At 39.6% G+C, this 18,882-nt stretch overlaps 2 protein-coding genes across 2 annotated transcripts in view; both read left to right on the top strand.

Moving 5' to 3' along the window:
- The first annotated feature begins 101 nt into the window (after positions 1-101).
- On the top strand, positions 102-5,414 carry amrt (TM2 domain-containing protein 2 amaretto). The gene is made up of 4 exons (XM_050193249.3): positions 102-292; positions 431-518; positions 751-866; positions 2,800-5,414. Exons 1-4 carry the CDS (start codon positions 132-134, stop codon positions 3,011-3,013), a joined length of 579 nt encoding a protein of 192 aa, XP_050049206.1. The 5' UTR covers positions 102-131; the 3' UTR covers positions 3,014-5,414.
- Positions 5,415-5,888: 474 nt separating this feature from the next.
- Slik (Sterile20-like kinase) overlaps positions 5,889-18,882 on the top strand; it is a 115,717-nt gene continuing 102,723 nt past the window's right edge. The window contains exons 1-5 of the mRNA XM_050193235.3: positions 5,889-6,404; positions 7,303-7,467; positions 10,472-10,670; positions 14,159-14,231; positions 14,761-14,955. Of these exons, the coding sequence (XP_050049192.1) occupies positions 6,234-6,404; positions 7,303-7,467; positions 10,472-10,670; positions 14,159-14,231; positions 14,761-14,955 (803 nt within the window). The 5' untranslated portion in view covers positions 5,889-6,233. The remainder of the gene's footprint in view (positions 6,405-7,302; positions 7,468-10,471; positions 10,671-14,158; positions 14,232-14,760; positions 14,956-18,882) is intronic.

Raw genomic sequence — 18,882 nt, 5'->3', positions numbered from 1 at the left:
ACTTCGTATCTTATTTTCGATCCTGTATTATTGCTCTAGCCATCAACCTTAAAAAAAACATTTTTTTTTTCGTAGCCGACTGCCAAAGGAACGAATCCAAGTTGAGCTAAGCCAGCTAAGTGTGGTCGCTCATGCGATCGGCGCTATGTAGCAAAATAATGTTTTGTCTTTTATATTCATTTTTGACCATTTGCTCGAAATTTGTACTTTGCGTATATCACGAAAACACGCAATGCACCTTAGACGATTGTGAGTACAAGCCTCACGGACCACTAGTCCTCTGCAAAAACTTGTAAGTTTATGTTGCTGCTAATCCTTTGAAGGCACTGCGTCTTGGCATGCCGATTTCTGGTGCTACGTAACCGTTAAATAACACAGCTTTAACCCTGTGAATAGCTTTACGTTTCATGTAAAACCTTAAATTTCTCAGGCCATTAGATTTCCTGCAGTGCTCGGACATCTTGGACCTCCAAGGAAATGAAACTGCGCGGGAAGAGTTGGGCTATGGTTGCACCAAGGTACGCTAGTGGTCACCAATCTCGCGTGCTTTTTCAATTAAAGTTATTTGTTTGCTCGAAACAGCCAGTTATGACTCATGTCATCGCTTTTTCTGGCACCGCAATGTTCATGCGGCATTTCACTGTCCCTGTTCATGATCCAGTTCACCTGATTTGTACGTACGAGTATCATGGCCGTCGTTATTTTTTGTTTCTTTCTACTGTGCAATTTACCGATTCCTTCTTTGTGCAGTTTGGAGGATCCAAATACGAAGACGTCCAGTTTACTGCAGTCAACTGTTCTGTTCTGCCCAATATCGAGTGTTACGGCAACCGCACTTTTTTAAAAGACGGCTTTCCGTGCATTAAGTAAGCCAGCCTGCCTTCATATTACAGCCATAATTTAGAGCATACTTCATCAATTCAAAAACTGTACCTGTCATGCACACCATCCTGTGCCAGCTATGTTTATTTGCCACTGTTTCCTTGCTGGAAAGGATTTAGCGGCTTGTCAATAGCCAGTAAGCCGTGAGAACATTCGTTAAATGGCTTACATTATGTAATCTTGTCATTTTCATGCTTCTTTAGCAATTGGACTGCTGGGTAAAACAATGCACCCTTTCCTTGAACATTCTTAACTATGCATATTCCTGTTTTACATACGTATGTCTGTTCTTCCTACACACGTGAAACAGAGCTCATATTGATCTAAGTGCTCTACTCTGCTAAATTGTGTAGTTCCTGCATCCTTAATCAAAACTGCTTTTGCAACACTACATGAAAGGATTTTTATAAAAGCAATTCAGTCTATGTAAGCTGCATGTGACAAGCAGCCTTGAGCAGAACACAAGCACCCTATGCAGTGCCTTTTAGCTGGCATTTCACGACGTTTTAATATAGGCAATGTCAGGTTTATTTCTGCACAAAAAGCAAGCCACAGTTTTAAGGTTGCTGTAAGCCATATGCATACCTGCCAACTCTCCTGAATTTTTCAGTAAAGTTTACACAAAGTTGGCCATATTCTACGATTTTATGAATGTTATGTCATGATTTACGAAAAACAAATTCAGTTCGTGAAAAAGATTTAAGTGTTCAAAGATAGGCAGGTGTGAGATTGCAAAAACGAAATTGTGATGGTACTTGTGCCACCTTGTGGCAGCACAAGACGCCGTATACCAAAAGGTTACTCAATTAGTTTGACCAAGTTTATTCTGAGAAATACCTGAAGCAGGCATAAGTGGCATTAGCAAAGATGTTGAAAAAGTCACTGGGATCTGAAAACAAAATGTTACTTGTCAGTCTCTGCTGCGCCAACTACGGCATCTGTGGTGCATGTAAAGCTAAATCATTGTTACTAAAGTGCTTATGTGATCCACAGAAGGCTGTGTGCTGAGGGCAACATTCTTAAAACTGTGTGCTACCCCACCCCTAGTCCACAGGATTTTTACAAATTTTAAAGTTAGCAGGTTGGCAGGTATGCATACGTAAGAGTAATGCTACCCGACTCAAATAGTGTGTCAGAGTAGGCTATAACATTCTGACAGCTGTGTGAAGTTTGAGTGCATAACTCAGAAGCTCAGATGAGGTAATTGTATAGGTGGTGCACAATAATTTTCTGCACCTGGTAGTTAATGTACTTTCAGTCACAGAAGAACCACATTATAGCAACTTCACACTTAGTAAAACATTGCACATATTAAATATGAACATCAGTCTTGACTGAATTTAGTTCTGTATGGCAAATTAAGAAGCCGCTGAACTCGACAAACTTGTTAAGCACTGGAATTTTTCCATCAGAAAAATTTACTACTAGATTGATATCAAAGCTCTTGGTGTTAGCTACAGGTGTACCACAACACATAACCTCATTTACATGGAGGCCTCTTGTGTGGCTGCCTTAATTGCTTGGCATTTAGTTCACATGCTTCTTTTGCCCTCGAATTTACTTGCATGAACCAACAGAACTGACAGCAATTAATCTTTTGGTGCTTCTATGCTCATGGCATGTGTTGATAAGTAAGCTACGCAAAGCTTTGGGTATACACGACTTCCCAGCCAGTTGGTTTATGTAATAATGTTCTATTACATAGACATAGTTCTATTACATAGAACTATGTTTATGAATGAAGTTTGCTCTTATCGGTGAGTCATAATTATTTAAAACAATGAAGAGAATTAAAAATTGATACTTGTCCATCTTCAGACAGTAAATATGTTGAAAATGTACTTCAATTTTCCCTTGCCACATTCTTATGCAATGTGATGCTGAGGTTGGTGTTTTGTTTGTTCTCTTCGTTTCTAGGTACACTGGGCACTACTTCACAACAGCGCTTCTCTATTCAATACTCTTAGGCTTTTTGGGAATGGATCGCTTTTGTTTAGGCCACACAGGCACAGCAGTTGGAAAGCTGCTAACACTTGGTGGCGTTGGCATCTGGTGGATAGTTGACATTGTTTTATTAATATCTGGTAATTTGATGCCACAAGATGGCAGCAATTGGATGCCCTCTGTGTGAAAAATGTTGGTTGTTACTAGCTCTTCATTCACATGTTATTCCTTCTCCCATGGGGAACCATAGTCATCACTGTCACTTTGGTTGATTGCTTATAAGCATACCTGCTGCTTTATTCATACATCATACAAAGATGACATTACAATGCAGAAGGCACATATGTCTGTCTATTGTAATTTGGTTTCAGCCTCTGCGCACCTTGCTTTGACATTATAATTTTACATTATTTGTGTTTTAACAAATAATACACATAATGTAGCAGTTTGTCTATTGCTTTAGTGAAATGTATGATCAAGCATTGAAGCTGCTGTGGTGACTGCATAAATATGTTTTCAGCCATTTGTATTCTAGTGAATGTTTTTTAAAAGAAAGTGTGTGCTTGTTCTTTAGTGCATGCTTTCAGAATGTGCCCGAAAGCCAGCCCTTAGGGCTCTACTGTCAACATCTATTGATTTGACTATAGCTAATTTCTAATTTGGCATGCCTTTAATCCAGCCAAATTTAGTACTTATGCATTGTAAATTATTCTTTTAATTGGAGCATTGGATAATTCAAACCATGCATTTGCATGTCCTATCAAAGTCAAATTAAACACAAGTTGGCTGTATTACATATGAACAGTAATTAAAGCTTCATATGTTGCGTATTATGTTGTGATAGGATGCTTAACACTGTTTCAAAACAGGCCATTTTTTGCTGAAATTACGATTTTCTGCAAACCTGTAGTGAAAACTGCAGGTTTTCAGAACCTGGTGCTTCTGTGGAATGCACCTAAAGTGGAATTATATCCTTCAGACCCTGTGTCTACACATGCCAATTTAATGCCTCACAATTGCAAGAACTTCCAAACAGAAGGAAATTTATGACATGCTGTATATATCATAAGACGTTTAAGGATCTGTAAACGTGTGCAAAGAGCATCAGAAAAAAACTTTTGGAAGAGACGTGTGGCCTTTTACTAGTAATGCCAGTATGTTGTGTTCACGTAGCAGGTTTTTAAAATTATGTCTTTTGGCAGTAATTATTTAATGAGAGCAGCATTCCGGGCAAGTTGTTAATCCATTACTCAAATATTATTGTGCAACAAAAAAGATACGAACGTAAGAGTTGGTGTGTGTTCTTCTTTTACGTCTGTGTCCTTTTTGTTGCTTGTGCAATAATACTTGAGTAATTATTTATTCCAGACAAATTTCTAATAGGACTGGTTGTCATTAAAGTACACAATACAATTCCATATTTTAAAGTACTCATAATTGAAGCATGTAGTTCACTTTGTGGAAACATTTGAATTCTGAAAACTTACATTTTAAATTTGCTCTACTGCTGTCTGAATTTATAGATGCTAAGGGTGCAAGAAATGTCATAACGAAAATTTTCAGCTGACAGAATTGATTGTGTCTGTGTCTATTATTAGGTAGAATTGCTATTTTCTACGTACTTCGTTGCAGTCAGTACCTTGCTTCAAAGATATTTGGATGTCACATCTGATCTCAAGAAAGTGAAGGCCAGCCAGTCAGTCATTTGCAGCTGTGCTTGGGCGGCCTTCACTTCTTTATGATAGGGCATGCATGTATGTATGCGTAGTTGCAAAGCACATTTGTGCATTCATGTGCAGTAATCCACATATTTAACCTGAAAACTTCAAGCTTCCAGAACTTGTCGCTGGCTTGTTAGCATTCAGGTCTCACCAAGTGACATAATTATATGATCTGTTCTGTATAATAGCACACTTGGCATCAGTACTTTTCTGGTCATCTGTAGCCCACACCTCTGTGACAGATCTGTAGAGTGGGCCCCTCGTTTGCTGATATTTGTGTTTGTTGCTATGAAAAAAAAAATGAAACAAGTAATGCAGAAACAATGGCAGGGAGCTTCACAGACATATGAAAACAACAGGGCACTCAATATGCTAAATTTAAATTTGGACTTATGGGTCATATATGACAGTTGTATTGATGAAAAATATTCTTTCACGTGCACTTGACTGCGAAACGCAATGACCACTGTAAAGCTTGAGAGAATTCGAAAGCTATCAGAATGCAGACCACTCCACACTAATCTGCACCTTCTAATGGAAATATTGCAATGCTTAGCTATAAATGTTGAGAACTAGGCCAATTCAGTTTTTTTATAACCATTTCCTGAGATACAATAAAACTTTGAATGGCACTTGCCATTTCCTTTGTATTTTTTTCGTTGACCGTGTTTCAGTTTGACATCGTTTTGCACCGTGCTGAAACATTGCAATGCCTGTGTGTAAATTGTATGTACAGAATGGTTTTGGAACTTTTTCTTGTATAGATGCCCTATTTGTACATACATGGTCATATTTGCCTTTTCTTTTGTGTATGTGGGTGCATGCTTTTGATGAATAAAGTGGCTTCTCATGATGAGTTTGCTAAAAGTTGTCTGCGTTTCCTTCAAGTTTTGTGTAATGCAAAGACTGGTAACATAAATGATAGTGGGAACGGAAGAAACTTTGCACAATAGCACAAACTGTTTGCGTTAATGTTAACTTACCCATAAAACTATATACGCGATCTTTATTCTGCAGTGAATTGGTCTAAAACTAGTTTACAAAGGCATTAATGAAAGTGCACGGGAGATGGCGGCCGTATATATTGCGCTGTGCAATCGCGTTGCCTTACGACGACGCATGAATTGAAAGTTGTCAATGCTAGTCCGGAGGAACTGTGAAGGGGGGTGGCGGGTTTGAAAGGGAGGGGGTAACGTAGCCTTGAACTTTCGCTCGCCACAGTACCGCAGTCGCCCTGTGGTTCGCGTTCTCGCGAGAGCCGTTCTTTTGCAACCACCTGTCGGACGCGCGTAAAACTATAATCGTGACGTCATACTGCAATATGGCAGCCGACTAGGTGAATCATCTGATAGTTTGTCGCCGTCTATGTAATTATTGAGCTTGTCGAGTGTCGGCCCACCACAGGGCTCGAAACTGTTTGAGCGGCCGGCGAATATCAGCGCAGCGAGTCAGCCGCAATGTGATCGGTGCCTACGATCTGGACGGACTTGGGTACATGAGGCCCATCACGGCGATCCTACTTCCCGTTGTAATTTTTAGGCCTAGTAGCAGCCAGCCTGCGGTGAAGTGCGTGGCAGGGACGTCAGATTTTGGCAGCTGCCTCTGACATACCACCCCTCATGTCATGTGCTCGAGTGAAAAAGTTGTCCTGACGCGTCTGCTTTGAGGCCAAGGTGCTCTAGAAGCATGTCGTCGTTTATTTCCAACTTCAAGAAGATATTCAACTTGGGCGGTGTAGGAGGAGGAGATGCCAAGCGTCGCAAAGTTTGTAGTAATATTCGCTTCGACGAGAATCCAGAAGACTTCTGGGAAATCATCGGAGAGTTGGGCGACGGTGCCTTCGGTAAAGTGTACAAGGTGAGGTGATCGATACGTGTTTCTTCGACGTGAGCGCTGAAATTGCCCATAGCTTGAGCGCGGCATCTATTGCATATCGCGCTGTATGACAAATTAGAGGTTAATTCTGAATGTTGTTACTGTCTTCGTTCGCATGGCGTACGATTGAAGTGTCACCTTGAAATGTCACCAAAACAAGATTGTCCTGTAAGCGCAGTAAGAAAAAATTTCTAAGCGTAGTGATTTAGCCCATCAGCTATCTATCCCGTTGACCGCATCGAACTGAGCGGTTATCGTAAGTATGTACACGGTTTCCTGTTTTAGTTTCCTGTTTTATCAGCAACCGCGTGCTGTTTTCATCTGTCTAATTTCATCATACATGAAATACATTATCTAAAATATGTCGCTGGGCTAACGACTAGGGGGGCTTCTCCGTGATGCCAGATGTCCGTTCCCCTTTGCGTATGTTTTGGGGCCGCACATTACGCTGGCATTCCGGAAATTCCTTCACTAGTAGGAATGCCGTTTCTTGGATCGCTTTTGGCCTGTGTGGGGACTACACACTTGTTTAGGGTGACTGCCGGGGCACATCTGTTGCGACTGTGTGCATATTAATATATTGAACTTACTCTTGAGCCCCGTTGGTTACATTTTGTAGAGAGGCCACCATCCCGTAAGTGTCCCCGAAAATTTCGCAGATGTTCGAAAATAGTCTCAATTTGTTTCACTCTTATGTTTGTTATTACAAATACTCCATGTGTGGCGTAGTGTCTTGTAATTTCTCGGCAATTTCTCGGTTGGCAAATATTTGCCAACCTTGGCAAATATTTGAACGTTGATCAAGTTGTAAAATTTTTTTTACGCGCATTCACTCAAAAACAAAACCATACGAAGAAAAAAAAAACATTGTCATTGACAGGCTCGGCACAGAGTAACCGGCATATTAGCTGCTGCGAAGATATGCGAGCTCAAGGGAGAAGATGATCTGGAAGACTTCACAGTTGAGATTGATATCCTAATTGAATGCAAACATCACAACATTGTGGACCTCAAGGAAGCCTTTTTTTATGAAGGAAAATTATGGGTATGTCTGCATTTTTTTACTTTAAAAAGTGATCATTGCCCTTAAATATGTGCGTGTGCTTCAGAGGTAGAACTTAAATGACCTGATATCGGAGGTATTGTGATTTGTGAACTGTGTGCACCATTATTTCTTATCACTAATGCTCACATGTGGAATAAGACCACTTAAATTTGATTGTCGGTTGGTGGTGTTTGAGCCCTGCTTTTATCAGGCATTCAGAATGTACTATATGAGCGAAAGACAGGTGCTAGTTATTGGTGTGGTGGCTTCAAATTCCCAAGCCAAGTTTGTTTCACTGACTAATGTACAGGCAGTGTACAAGTGTCCATGCAAGTTTTTTAAATGTAGAAGCCACCAGAAAGCTTAATTATTTTGCTGTAAATGCGTGGGAGCGTACACTTGAAGGCAGAACTGTGTACCTATTGTGTGACCTGTGCAGTAGCTCTTTCAATTCCAAGTTGTGTTGCCAGGTAGCAGATAAATTGGCTCTTTTGCAAGTTGCTGCTTATTCTGGAAAGCTTTGTGAACATACATGTCTGTACAGGTCTTTTTGCATTAGGAGATGCAATGGAGTTCATCATTTTGTAGCTTAAGACCTGTAACCGAGCCTTCACAGGAAGGGAGAGGAAATGCCATTCTGTGAAATTTGCATTCTTTCTTGTTTTTGTGTCAGTCTAGTCAGCAGTCTAGTCGAGATGTTGTAAACAAGAGTATGTGTGCGCAAGGATTTCGCCATATTAGAGGCTTCATCTTCAGGTTGTGTCAGCCATTGTATGGGTTCCAGGAGGATGTAAAAATGCCTCTTTGTATGGCTCATACATTATCTATTTTATTCAGGCACAGCTATGGCCTTCTTGAGCTGAAGCAATGGCCTTGGCTTGCCATCGCTTAGTAGAGAGATTTGGCTGGTTTCCAGTAGAATGCCTCGTGAGGCGAGTTATCTGTCAACTGATAAGATATGAGGCTTTCCTGCTTTGCTATTTGTTTCCTTAGGCATGTGAACAATGCACCTGCACTGCTTGAATTGTATTGCCTGTAAATGTGTAGCTATTTTATTGATTTCGGTCATGTGCCACAAAGTGTGAAAGTCTTTCACTTGTGTAATCATTATGGCTAAAAGTAGCATGTTAATTTGGTGGTCCTGATTGTTAGAAATGAGACTACATCAGTGGTATTTCTGTAATCTCTGCAGTGAACAAAGTTCATCTGATGTATGTTGTAACTTATCTATTAAAAGTTAGTCAGCACCACATTGGGTGCGTAATGAGCAGATTTTTTCATTGTTGGTAGTGGTGAAGAAGACAAGAATGTAATGTTTTCCATGCACTTGCAGTTCACGCGTCAGGCTTCTTGCACATATTTCACTGCAAGATTGGTTTTGAAAGTTTTTGTACACATTATGTGTCTGGAGGCATAATTGAGCATAAGACAATTTTTCAGGAAGTTGACACTTGTTTATTGTTATTATAGGTTCACACAGTATTGAAGCACATTTGTTTCAAACTATGGAAATTCACTGCTGCCATATTGATGGTTAGCAAAAGAACTCTCAGCAAACTGAGCTTTTCCTTGAAGAGAGAACTTAAATAGGACATTCATGTAGTAAAGAAATCAAGCTCTGCTGTAACAGTTGACGGTGTTACAACAGATATAGGCAATTTATTTTGAGCTAAGCAGGTAAAAGGTAGTGCCTTGTGAGCTTCCTGCAGTCAAAGATGTGTGAGACACCATCAAATTTAGTGTTCTGTTGTCATTTATGGAGTATTTGGCTCTTGAACTAACATAAAATGAGAGGCTTCAGTGTGTTGCTCATTTTTGGTTTGTTGTCTGATGTATTGATCATACTTTTGCCATGCCATTATTTCTCATGTCAAGCCAGAAAACATATTTAAAGAGCACAGTAATTGTAAGAGTGGATTGATTATAATATTGTGTGCGTGAAATTGCGAGAGCCCATATTTCAAGTGCATAAACTGTTGCTGCTTCCAAGCTTGTATCATCCACAACACCAGTTGGGAACTTTCTGGTGCAATATCATGCTGTGCAACAAGTTGGCCTGTGTCTGCAAACAATGTGTTGTCAATTACTGTCTCACTGAAGCAAACCAGTTATTAGGATACACATATGATAACAATGTGTGTCCTAACTACGGTTGTTGCTTCAACATGATGGGAGCACAAGCGTGTGTTGTCTTCACTTTTCGGTGCCTTTTGTGTCGTTTTGAATATGGAATTTGACCAGCTAGTTCAAACCAACACCCTAATGTATGCTACGTTTTACAATATAGTGTGGCAACGAGTAGAAGCTACAAGGCAGGCTCCAGCTAGAGACTGGACAGATGCTCTGGTGCTGAGGAACATATAGCACAGTGATATGTCCATTCACATTATTGTGCTTCTGCATTGCTGGCTTGAGCGGTAGCTTCTTCCTTTCCCTCTATCCTCTGGTAGCTTCAACACTAGTTAAGGAAGGAAGGTGTTTACGGTCCGAAGTTGGCGCCCCTCGATTATTCGAATGCACAGTGGCAGTGTGAAGGAAGAGCCGTTGTCCGATAAAGTGACACTTTATTAAAATGCTGAGGCGATTCCAGTGTCACGTTGTAAAAATTGAGTAAAGATGCCTCACTGTGGAAATCCACATCAGCACAAAAGTGTTGGCGTTTGTTTAGAGATCTAGTGAACCTGTAAGCATTGGCAACTCACACTGATTTGCAGAAGTGGATAACTAGTACCATTTATTTGCTTGTTAAATTGTAATGTAGAACTAGGTGCCTGAGGCAGGTGAAGCTCCAGGATAAACTTTGTGGGTGTGTTTATTTTTGAAATTGAGCATGAACCTTCTTAATAACTGTGAAAAAAATATCCTCCTGAAAAATGATTACCATATTAGAATGTGCAGCTTAGCTGTATTTGGAGCATAAAAGTGGGAAAGTGGAGAGAGTTATGACAACTTGCTTGTCATCAACCTTGAATAACTTTTGACAAGCTGATTATATTTGCAACAGATGTTGATAGAGTTCTGCGAAGCTGGGGCAGTGGATGGGATTATGATTGACTTGGAAAAACCACTGACAGAGCCACAAATTCGTTACTTGTGCCATGAAATCTGTGAAGGCCTTCGTTTCTTGCATTCAAAAAAAGTTATCCATCGAGATCTGAAAGCTGGCAATGTGCTCCTCACTTTGGATGGAGATGTGAAAATAGGTGAGTGGATCAAAATGCTTTTGTATATTAAAGAATGGGAAATTTCAATATAAAATTACTGCAATTGTATTTGTGTGTGCATGTTTTGTGTCGTCTCAAAAAAAAAAAGATTATATTATGGGGTTTTACGTGCCAAAACCACTTTCTGATTGTGAGGCACGCCGTAGTGGAGGACTCCGGAAACTTCGACTACCTGGGGTTCTTTAACGTGCAACTAAATCTAAGTACACGGGTGTTTTCGCATTCCGCCCCCATCGAAATGCGGTTGTGTCGTTTCAAAAGTTCTTTCTAAGAATACTTGATGGAGTGTGCTCGTCACTGTTTAAAATTGCATTTAGCTTCTTCCTGGAGCTGTCAGGGTGCCTGTTTTACTCATTGCCTTTATACCTCATGTACCTTTAGCTATGCTTAAGACCCATTTTCTGAACTGCTAAGCCTAGCTCTTTAAGGGCTGCATCAGTTCGATCAGCATATCTTTGCATTTAACTGAACTACAGTTACGATTTTCTGACAAAATTCATAATTCTTTTCATGAAGTCTTTTCACTTGCCACCATGGCTGCGAGGCCGCCATGGCGGCAAGTGAAACTCGCAGATTTTTATGTTGCCTGCTCGTAAAAAAAAAAAAAAAATTTGCATGTGTGTTTGAGTGAGAATTAACATGCTTTTTTGGCCAGTAAGTCTATAGCTGCTCATCTGTCATTGTCAGTTAATTAGTACATCACTTAATGCATACCTGATCTGCGTTCCCAGAGAACTGCGTATTAACAAGGTTTTACGGTAATTATATTGGTGTCGAATTCTCCAGTTATTTGTATGTCAGCAATGGCATAAAGTCTGGGGGCCTTTCATCTATGAGCACCGTGTTGCTGCTCATATTGCATGAGACTGTACATATTGAAAACTTAGGTGTGCAGCTACATTACTCCATATTTTTTCAAATGCATAAGAATAAAGGGCTGGCGGTAAAGCACAGCAAGGAGGTTGTGCTAGTCCTGTGTGATGCTTGATATTACAGCCACAGTTGCAGAAACACATGCATAGCATATTTAGGTGTTTCACAGTAATTCAAAGCAGTTTTTATGCAAATAGAAGTGCAAAAGTAAAAGCTAAAGATGCCATCACATGAATATTTACTACTTAAAAATTATGTGTTGTATATCTGGTCTATCAAGGCAAGTGCACTGCTGAACAATACTTTTTCACTGCACTCATACTGACCTTGCACAGTTTTGCACAATATTTGTGCACACATTCATGCCTAATGCATTCTGCATTAAGCATGCACATATGCAGGGTACATGAAGTACACTTGTGCATGGGACCATAACCATGCAGGGCTTATCAGTGGGAAAAGAACTGACTTTAGACCCATTGACATATTTAATTTCAAATTTTTATTGATTATATTTCATTCTTGACATATTTGACATTGCCATTTTTATTAATTTAAAATAGTTCCAGGAATATAAAGCCACTGCTTGTAGTCAATGACCGCCACCACTTGGATTGTGTTCTCTGCTGCTTTGCATAACAGTGCCTGTATGTCAGTCAGAAAAGTGGTTGGTTAAAACTTGTTACACAACAGAGCAGCTAAACCTACAGCTTTCAGGTAATGACCGATACACAGCACAGAGATCCTTTTACAGTGTCAAGAGTGTAAAGGCTAAATAAGTGCACTGCATCTAGTTTTGTCAAGCTTAGCTTGTTGAAGGTTATGCCCATCACTGTGGGCTGTGCATCAGTCATCATCACAAACCCACATAGCTTCTCCATTTAGTACTTCGTAAGTGCAAAAGCAGTGACAGAACACAAGAGGAGACTTTTCTTACACTTTTGTCATTTGCTGTTGCCCATACTTTGGGTGGCCATAGTTACCTAAGTTATGTCAGTGTATACAATGCCTAGTTGTCTTGACACGCTGTAGAGTGACACTTAGCTGAATACACACATGCTTGGCAGCTTTCCCAAGTGATTTTGCCATTAAGAGTATCTCCAAAAATTTTCAGACCCTAATACAGTATCAATACCTTAATCTTGCTGCTGTAGTGTTTCCTTGAGGAAGTGCAAGCATAAAACCTTTGGCAATCTTTTCGCAAGTAGTGGTGTAGTGACCAAACAAGCAGAATGTTAGGTGGGCCATCATGAACACCTTGTGTATGAAGAGGTAAGGAGGCCTAAAATCAACAGGAATCAGTTTTGCCTATGCAGTATGAGCCCTATGAATATTTACTGCCAAAATCTTCATTTCCGAGTGGAATTTACCAAAATTTAGCAGAAGCTAGGAAGGCAAATATGTAAAACGGACTTAAATCTTGGCAAGAGTTGCAAGTATAGCAGAGAATTTAATACTGATAGACAGGTAATGCAGAGGCGGTACATTTATTTAACCCTTTAATGGCAAGACATATAATTACCCAGAATTTGCTTTTATTTTTTATCTAAATATACAAAATACATCAAGAATAAGCGTAATTTACAAAAGAAGATATTTAGCAAAAATTTTTTCAGCAATAAGGGGAAAACCCTACGTGGGAAACTGGAAGTGTGGTTCACCCTAAGTCATCAGAGTCTTCGTTTTCAATTTGTATAGACAGCTCTCATCATATGTCAACCATAGGTGTACATTTCATTTGCCTTACATCACATGTGTGACACTACTGCAGCTAGATATCTTGCATCGGCCTGTCTCCTCTGAAGTTGCTTTCAAAAGACAGTGAGTCTCGTGCCGAACTACTTCTTCCTGATCGAGTGTTCCTGGTCTAAACCAACAAATGATGCTTGCTGCCTGCCATTCAATATTGACGGAAAACATTTAGTGAGAAACTTCATGCTGAAACTCGGCAAGAAAAAAAAATGTTTCTGGTATGTTGCCTCTAGGCAACACTCGTCAATAAAGGGTTAATAAAGCCCCATACAGTGGCCAGCTTGCTAACCCCTCTCAAATAAACAGTGTGAATGTTTGTTATGCAACACCTTATAACAGCAAATGTGTATTATTCTTGTGTTGTTCAGTGCAGAGACAGCTTAATTTGTGGCCAAATGCCTGTGCACCTGCATTTATAGACCAGAACTGAGCTGTAGGCATGCCATGCTGCTTTGGATTTGGGCCAGGCTTTGGCTTAATATTTCTGTATTCGCACCATCTAGCTGCCAGTAGTGCAGTGTGTTTTTTGCAAGACATTCTCTGGTTATGCACTGGATGCAATAAATTTGGATTTTGTAGTGGTAAAGGTAGGCTTGATACAATTTTTGAGAAAATGTATGGTATGGCTGCTAGGTTGGTTGTATGAAAAGAGAGCAAATCATGCCTGCCTGTAGATAAGCAAGCTTGTATATAGAGCTGCACTTTTAAAACATTAAAATGATTCTAAACATTCACATTGACCAGCTGTCAGTACTGTGTGTGTCATTCCAGTCTCATTCATTCTGGATAGGCAAGGTTTTATTTTCTCTGTTTGGTTAATTTGCTGTTTTTGTTATCTTCAGCTGATTTTGGTGTTTCTGCAAAGAACAAGCATACACTACAGAAGCGAGATTCATTCATTGGCACACCATACTGGTAAGAAATCTTGCACTGTGATGTTTTTAATGAATAAGGACAGTGGCCAAGTTAGCCAATGTTTCCAACTTTTGCCCTTGATATGCCTTCAGTTGCATGCCATGAGTAAAGTATGCTTGGTGAGAAGTTATGTAAATTAGTGTTGCTCTTGATACTTCTGAACTAATCATTTCATCAGAAACCAAGCAGCAGTCATGCTTATTTTTAGGCTGCTGGATAAGGCTAGCGTGGATATGGCTAGTGCAACCTACCTATGAACTTGCATTTCAGTGCCTGGCACTTGTCCAGTATTTCAACAAAAATCATATGTCATAAACAGCCACCTGCTGAAATGGTGTTAATCCAATTGGAAAACCTTGCGGAGCCACTAAGTTGCTTTGGGATATGTAGTAGCACATTTTTTTTAATTACCCTCTTCATTTTATTTTTTTTTCTTCATTACGCTCTTATGCTTGTCACTGTTTTTTCCTTCCTAATACGCTTAAGATAAATCTAAAGTTTCATGCCTTAACACACTCTGGTTATTCAGGATGGCACCAGAAGTGGTCCTTTGCGAGACGTACCGGGACAATCCATACGACTACAAGGCTGACATTTGGAGTCTTGGCATTACTCTGATTGAGTTTGCACAGATGGAGCCTCCAAACAATGAAATGAATCCTATGAGAGTCTTGCTCAAGATCCAAAAGTCTGACCCACCAACCCTCGCCCAGCCTTCCAAGTGGTACGTCCATCACTAATGTCACTTAAGGGGTCAGACAGAAAACAAGAAATATGTTTATTCACAAAGTAAAAATAGGAAGCCACTGCCTTTTCCTACTTGCTGTTTATTAATGCAGAAGCCATGGGTGTACCATTTTCCGATATCGTTGTTTCTTGCTATCATCTGTCACGATCTTTATAAAAGTGCACTGAAGGTAAGGATTAAGTAAAGTTGAAGTGACAGATTATTGTTCCAAAATGTTCAGAGCACCATTTTCACTGGGAACTGAGTTTTTGTTAGCAAGACGTTAGCAAGAACATGTGGCAGGATTGGCACCACCACTGTATAAATACTGAACCAGCTCTAACACGTTATATTTAAGCGATTAGAACATAAATTTGACTACTGATAATCAGAAGGTACTTATGCTGTATTTTAGCATTAATAAAAATTTAGTTTCGCTAATTCTTATTGATTTTTGTGCTGTAGAACTTGCTTACATTGCCATAAACAACTGTGTTAGTGCTATCTCTGGGAGCATGGAGCGCTCTCTGGCACCCTAGGGCCTCTGGGCAGCTATCTAGCATGCCAAAGGCATTGGCACACATTAGAGCATGACATCCGAGTCAGCTGGTGCAGCACAGTATTTCTGTGCTGCATTGATGTGTGGTGGACTTATCTATACTCGTTTTCTTGGATGACCTGCCATATTCAGAAGAAATACTGTTTTCAGTAGTAATTTTTTTCCACTAAGTTGGGTCTTGGTGCAGAATAAATGCTGAGAGGTTTTAAAGACTGTAGATCTATCACTCTAGCTAGTTTTGACATTTGCCATTAGGGTCTCTATAATATACATTTCGTGATTTTTGTGTTTAAAAAAGTGCATCTCACAATTCCATGGTACAAAGTTCTTATTAAATGGGTTCTACTTTTGGCAACCTCAAAGGGGAAGGAAACATAACCCAATTTTCTGTGGACCACTAGCCCTTAGTTCGTGAAGTTTGTAAGAATAGCTTTATACATGTCCATGTCCATGGACATGTATCCATGCCCTGGATAAATGAATTCGTCTTTAAAAGCATGCATGCTTTTCTTTACGTACAGATAAACAAAAAGGCAAGTATACAACACAGAAGGACAAATTTTAACACTGTTCGTTGTAGCACAGGAAACTATCTTAATTTTTGTGGTACACCGTGTTGCAGTCAGGGTTCATACACCTCCATGAAATCCTTGAAAACCTTTCAATTTGGAAAAAAAAAAGATTCAAGGGCCCTTAAAACTCCTTGAAAGTATGTGTGCTCCTCGAATCCCTTGATAAGTGAGGTTGGGGGCGACTTTTGAACATTCAAAGTAACAAACTCTGCATAGGGGCTACGTCATGGACATTGTCTATCGGGAAACAATCATAGATATGTTTTCTTTTGAGAGTGTCGCCAAACAATTGCAATGTGGCGTGTCCACAGCCACGAATGACAGGCTTGTGTAAATAACCATTGTCATTGTGGACCTAGACAAAACCAAATCAAGCAGCCAAGCTGACCCACCATTTTGTTTTGCACCAACACCAAAGCAGATAAACTACCTGTGCAAGCAACTATTCGCGTAGATAGCATTAGTTTTCTCATAATTACCGATACTTTAACTTTAGGGGTCTTGTATAACCTGGAGATAATGGCATTGTGACAACAACGCAACAATATAAAAAATAAGACGTCGCCAATCCCCTTCAGAGAGTTTAACTAAAGTTTGCCTGTTGCATTAGGCCCTGCTGTATTATCAACATACCTTCTTTCCCCACAGAGTGCTCCATCTTGAAGGATACATTTATAGCAGCAAAATCACGCTGAAGGTTCTCAAAATGCCTCCAAAGTCTGCATGTAGCATGTCCAAGGGCTTCCATGCATTTTCAGCGCATCTTAGGAAACCACCAATTCATTGCAGTCCATAGTAAGGGCTGCGATGAAGGGAAATGAAAGACTTCAATGAATGCAAAATTATACTCTTAAGTGTAAAATCTGATGATAAACATGTAGGAATGGAAACATTTTTGAAGCTTTCAAAATTCCTCCGAAGTCTGCATGTAGCACTTCCAAGTGTTTTTGTGCTTTTTAAGCAAGTCCTAAAAAAACCACCATTTTGTTGCAGTCTATAGTAAGGACTGCTGTTACAGCATGTTTTACCTGATTTCTCGTGTCAGAGGGGAGGTCATGTTTATTGTTCTGGTGTTTATGAACCAGCAACCACTTACTGCCTTCACATGGCTTGTCACTGTAAAAGGTCCGTATAATATAGTTTGCAATCACTTTCCTAAACATATTCCAGAAGTCCATCTTACTGTTCCAAATAAATTTTTGGCTGCTCCAAAAGCTGCTCCGAAGTTGCATGGCTAAATAGCATCACTGATATTGCTAATAGAGGAATGAAACCTACATGTAACATGCAATGTACTAGTTGCAAATGTAATGGTATTTCTTTACGTAATGAAATATACAATTTCTTCTATACCGCTATGCCAAATTTTTGGGATAACTGGGAGAAAATGTTTCAATTTGAATATATTTTTGAATACTCAACAAGTGCAATAAGCATTGTTTCATGTTTCTACCACTATTCTATCCGGAGTTATGAAAGTTGGAAATTGTAACTTGTGAATGTGAATTCATTTTTTGCTTTAATTCCTCAAAATGGCTCAGGGTACAGAAACGTGGTATGATAGACTTGTTGCACTCCTTACCATTAGATAAAAAATAATTATTAATTCAAATAAGGAGAGTAACTATCTATGCCTTGGAAAATTGCTGACAACCAAAAATTATTTGAGAAAAGTGGAAAAATCAAATCGCCATGGGAAAAAAAGCATTTCATTCTCCTGTACACAGGAAATTTGGCAGGAAAGCAAGCTAGAAAGATTCTTTCAAACGAGACCAAAATGGCATGGCTCTGATAAACAGTTTTGGAATGGTGAATGGAAAAATTGGTCATTTTCCATTCACCATTCCATTCATTTTCCATTCACAATGGGTCAAATGGATCAAAATGGGTCATCATCAGAGCTTTCATGGGCAAAACTGAGCATTTCGTAGAATAGAAACGTTTCTACTCTCTCTCTCTCTCTCTCTCATTCACTCTTCCAGCAGGTGTGCCAAAAAAATTACAAAAATGAAAAATTATTTTTTAGTGGTGCTTCTGTCTCCAAGACACATTCCCCTTTTACTTATCCTCCTCCCCCCCTCTCCGCCTCGCACTTTCATTTTTCTCCCCAAATTTTAGCTTTCAATGTTCCTAAGTATCAATGTTTTAAAGCGTGTTTTACCTGATTTCTTGTGTTTGCTCTGGTTGGCAATGCTTGTTTTTCTTTTCACACCATAATTATACACTCTCTAGTTCGATCTTAAAATAACAATAAAAAGGAATGTTATATAAACTGGCTTAGTAAATTGTGCTTATGCAGCAGCAAAAGATCACCCTTAGCCTGAGAGCAGGCTTGGTAAGCCAGAAAGGATGTAGAAATAAAAGCTGGGCGGTGACTAGTGATGCAAAACTATTTATAGCACTGTCAACACTATCAATAGTATAGTCAATATTCAACTATAAGCCCTGAGCATGACCTACAGAGGTGCTGCAAACACTGCTCGCATGACGTGTGGGCAAGGACTCGCTCCAGTCATCTGCTACAGTTCGGATGACGTTTGGGAATCTCCTCCATTCTTTGTTTGGTTTCATTCTCTATGCTAGTTAAGTTAAGGCGTTCCTTTCAAATATATTTTTCATGTGTTTCCATTTCTAAAAAAATTACTATTGGCACTATTTTTATTATTAGAGCATGAGTTATGAGCTAACACTGCAATCGAGATTCTTCCAGCACCGTTTGCTCTTTGAACTACTTTTCAAAATTAGGCCACCTGTTGCCAACTTTAACCCTTTGAGGGTCGATTTTTTTATTGA

Source organism: Dermacentor andersoni, chromosome 1 (genome assembly GCF_023375885.2).
Source record: "Dermacentor andersoni chromosome 1, qqDerAnde1_hic_scaffold, whole genome shotgun sequence".
In the NCBI taxonomy this organism is placed as follows: Eukaryota; Metazoa; Arthropoda; class Arachnida; order Ixodida; family Ixodidae; genus Dermacentor; species Dermacentor andersoni.
The sequence above is the reverse complement of the archived record's forward strand: the minus strand, read 5'-3'. Positions and strand labels throughout refer to the sequence as shown.